General features: G+C 37.9%; 1 protein-coding gene across 4 annotated transcripts in view; it reads right to left on the reverse strand.

Moving 5' to 3' along the window:
• CCAR1 (cell division cycle and apoptosis regulator 1) overlaps positions 1 to 2,948 on the reverse strand; it is an 86,309-nt gene that overhangs the window by 31,417 nt on the left and 51,944 nt on the right. For all 4 annotated transcript variants that reach the window (XM_017548943.2, XM_017548942.2, XM_037745864.1 and 1 more), the window contains one exon: positions 1,531 to 1,716. In XM_017548943.2, the coding sequence (XP_017404432.1) occupies positions 1,531 to 1,716 (186 nt within the window). The remainder of the gene's footprint in view (positions 1 to 1,530; positions 1,717 to 2,948) is intronic.

Below are 2,948 nucleotides of genomic sequence, written 5' to 3' on the forward strand. Positions count from 1 at the left end.
AAAAAAAAAAAAAAAAAAAAAAAAAAAAAAAAAAAAAAAAAAAAAAAAAAAAAAAAAAAAAAAAAAAAAAAAGCTATTATCACATTCAAGAAATTTAACACTGCCTTAATATTATCTAATGTCACATCCATATCTATAATCAAATTTCTTGAACTGTCCCAAATACTCTTGTATGAAAATTTTCTCATATCCAGGATCTAGTCAGGTTTCACTTAGTTCAATTTGGTTGATATGTCTCATTAGCCTCCTTTAATCTAAGATATCCCTTTAACAATTTCTTATTTTAATCTTTCATTATATGGACCACTTTTTGAAAAGTTTAGGAAAGCTTCTTTGAGAATTTTTCACATTCTAAATTTTTTAAAAAATTTTCACATTTTAGACTTATCTGATTATTTTCTCACAATTAGATTTAAACATATCTGGCAAGAATTCTAGATAAATTATGATGTGTACTTTACAATGCATAAGATTTAGAAACAGATTATGTGGCTTATCCAATTACCGGTACTAAAACACACTTCTCAAATCCCTGTATTTCAAATTCAGAAAACAAGTAACAGGCTTCTGCATTCAGGAGTTTATGTCTATTGGACATAAAACGGAAGCGTAAAACAGCTTGAATAAATAGTCTGAGTCTCAAGGTTTGATTCAATCAAGCACATTGTTTTAGAAGCAGCCAAATTATGGGATAAGCACTTCACTAGACAGAACTCAATTTCTGAGCCATTTACCTAGAATTGTTTTGTATCTTCATTGTGGTGGTGGTGGTTACACAACTATATGCATTTGTAAAAACTCACAGAACAGTTCACAAAAAGGTTGACTTTTATTACAAGTAAACTGCACCTTAATAAAAGCATATATGCCAGGCGTGCTGGCTCACACCTGTAATCACAAAACTTTGGGAGGCCGAGGCAGGCAGAAGGCCTGAGGTTGGGAGTTCGAGACCAGCTGAACAACATGGAGAAACCCCATCTCTACTAAAAATACAAATTTAGCCAGCCATGGTAGTGCATGCCTGTAATCCAAGCTACTCAGGAGTCTTAGGCAGGAGAATTGCTTGAATCTGGGAGGCAGAGGTTGTGGTGGGTCAAGATCGCGCCATTGCACTCCAGCCTGGGCAACAAGAGCAAAACTCTGTCTCAAAAACATGAATAAATAAATAAAAGTACACAAACACATCATCTTTTTTTTTTTTTGAGATGGAGTCTCACTGTATTGCCCAGGCTGGAGTGCAGTGGCAAGATCCTGGCTCACTGCAACCTCCACCTCCCAGGGGATCAAGGAGTCTCCTGCCTCAGCCTCCGGAGTAGCTGAGACTATAGATGCACACCACCATGCCCACCTATTTTGGTTTTTTTCTGTATTTTTAGTAGAGACAGGCCTTCACCATGTTGGCCAGGATGGTCTCAATCTCCTGACCTTGTGATCTACCCACCTCGGCCACACACATTATCTTAACTCACATATTCCACCCTATACATCAATATTAATACCATCGAGTACAGTGATAGACTGAGTACATACCTCTTTATCGTCTTCGGATTTCCTATCATCCTCCTCATCCTCTTCTTTTTCAGATTTCTCTAACTCCTTCTGTTCTTCTTTTTGTTCCTCTACTTTAAGCTGTTTTGTCAATCGGGCTATTAACTGAGATTTTAATCCTTTGGAACTAAGAGCTCGACTTTCTAATTCTTTTCGGAGATCATTTACCTGAATATATGGAGCATAAAAACACAGGAAAAAAAGGGACAATGAAATAGGAAACAAACTAGCTACAATTATCTTTTGTGTGATTTTTTTTTTTTTTTTGAAATGGAGTCTCTGTCGTCCAGGCTGCAGTGCAGTGGCGCGATCTCAGCTCACCGCAACCTCTGCCTCCCAGGTTCCGATTCTCCTGTCTCAGCCCCCAAGTTGATTCTCCTGTCTCAGCTCCTCAAGTAGTTGGGATTACTGGCATGTGTCACCATGCCCAGCTAATTTTTGTACTTATAGTAGAGATGGAGTTTCACCATGTTGGTCAAGCTGGTCTCAAACTCCTGACCTTGTGATCTGCCTGCCTTGGCCTCCCAAAATGCTAGGATTACACTGCGCCAGGTCTTCCGTGTAATTTTTTAAAAATCTGGTGAAAAGAACATTTGTACAGCTCACACAATGCTTGTGAAAATGCAAAATGATAAGAGTATTTTTTGGAAAATAAAACATTTTAAGATGCGTAAAACATTTTTTTCAAACGCGCTTTGACCCAGAAGTTCTAATTTCTGGGAGTCTACCCAAAGGAAACATCCTAAATAGAGGGGGGGAAAACCCACAAACCTTATAGATTTACTTATTCCCTCCCTTCAAAACAGTGAAGACTCTAAATGTCTCATAAATTAGCCAGGTGTGGTGGTGAATGCATGTAGTCCTAACTACTTAGGAAGCTAAGATGGGAAGATGCTTGAGCCTAGGAATTTTAGGTTCCAGTGAACTAGGTACTGCACTCCAACCACGGCGACAGAGACCTTGTCTCTCAAAGTAAGTATATAAACAAACGTCTAATAGAAGAGAAATACCAGCCAGGAATGGTGGCTTGTGCTGGTAATCTGAGCACTTTTGTAGTCCAAGGCGGAAGGATTGCTTGAGGCCTGGAGTTTAAAATCAGTCTGGGGAACATAGCAAAACCCCATCTCTTAAAAGAAAAAAAAAATTAGCTAGGCATGATGGATCATCCATTTAGCCAAGCTACTTGACAGGTTTAGGTGAGAAGACCACTTGACCCTAGGAGTTTGAAGCTGCAGTAAACTCTAATCACACCACTGTACTCTGTCCCTGTAAAAAAAAGTAACACCTAAGAAAAAAAATCTGTGTATCAATTAAATTGAATAGTATAAAATATTTTAAAATATGGACAAAAGTAATGTCAATGCAAGAGGATGAGTCATTTTTTTTTTTTTTTTTTGAGG

The sequence above is a fragment of the Cebus imitator genome, unplaced genomic scaffold (genome assembly GCF_001604975.1).
Source record: "Cebus imitator isolate Cc_AM_T3 unplaced genomic scaffold, Cebus_imitator-1.0 Scaffold215, whole genome shotgun sequence".
Lineage (NCBI taxonomy): Eukaryota > Metazoa > Chordata > Mammalia > Primates > Cebidae > Cebus > Cebus imitator.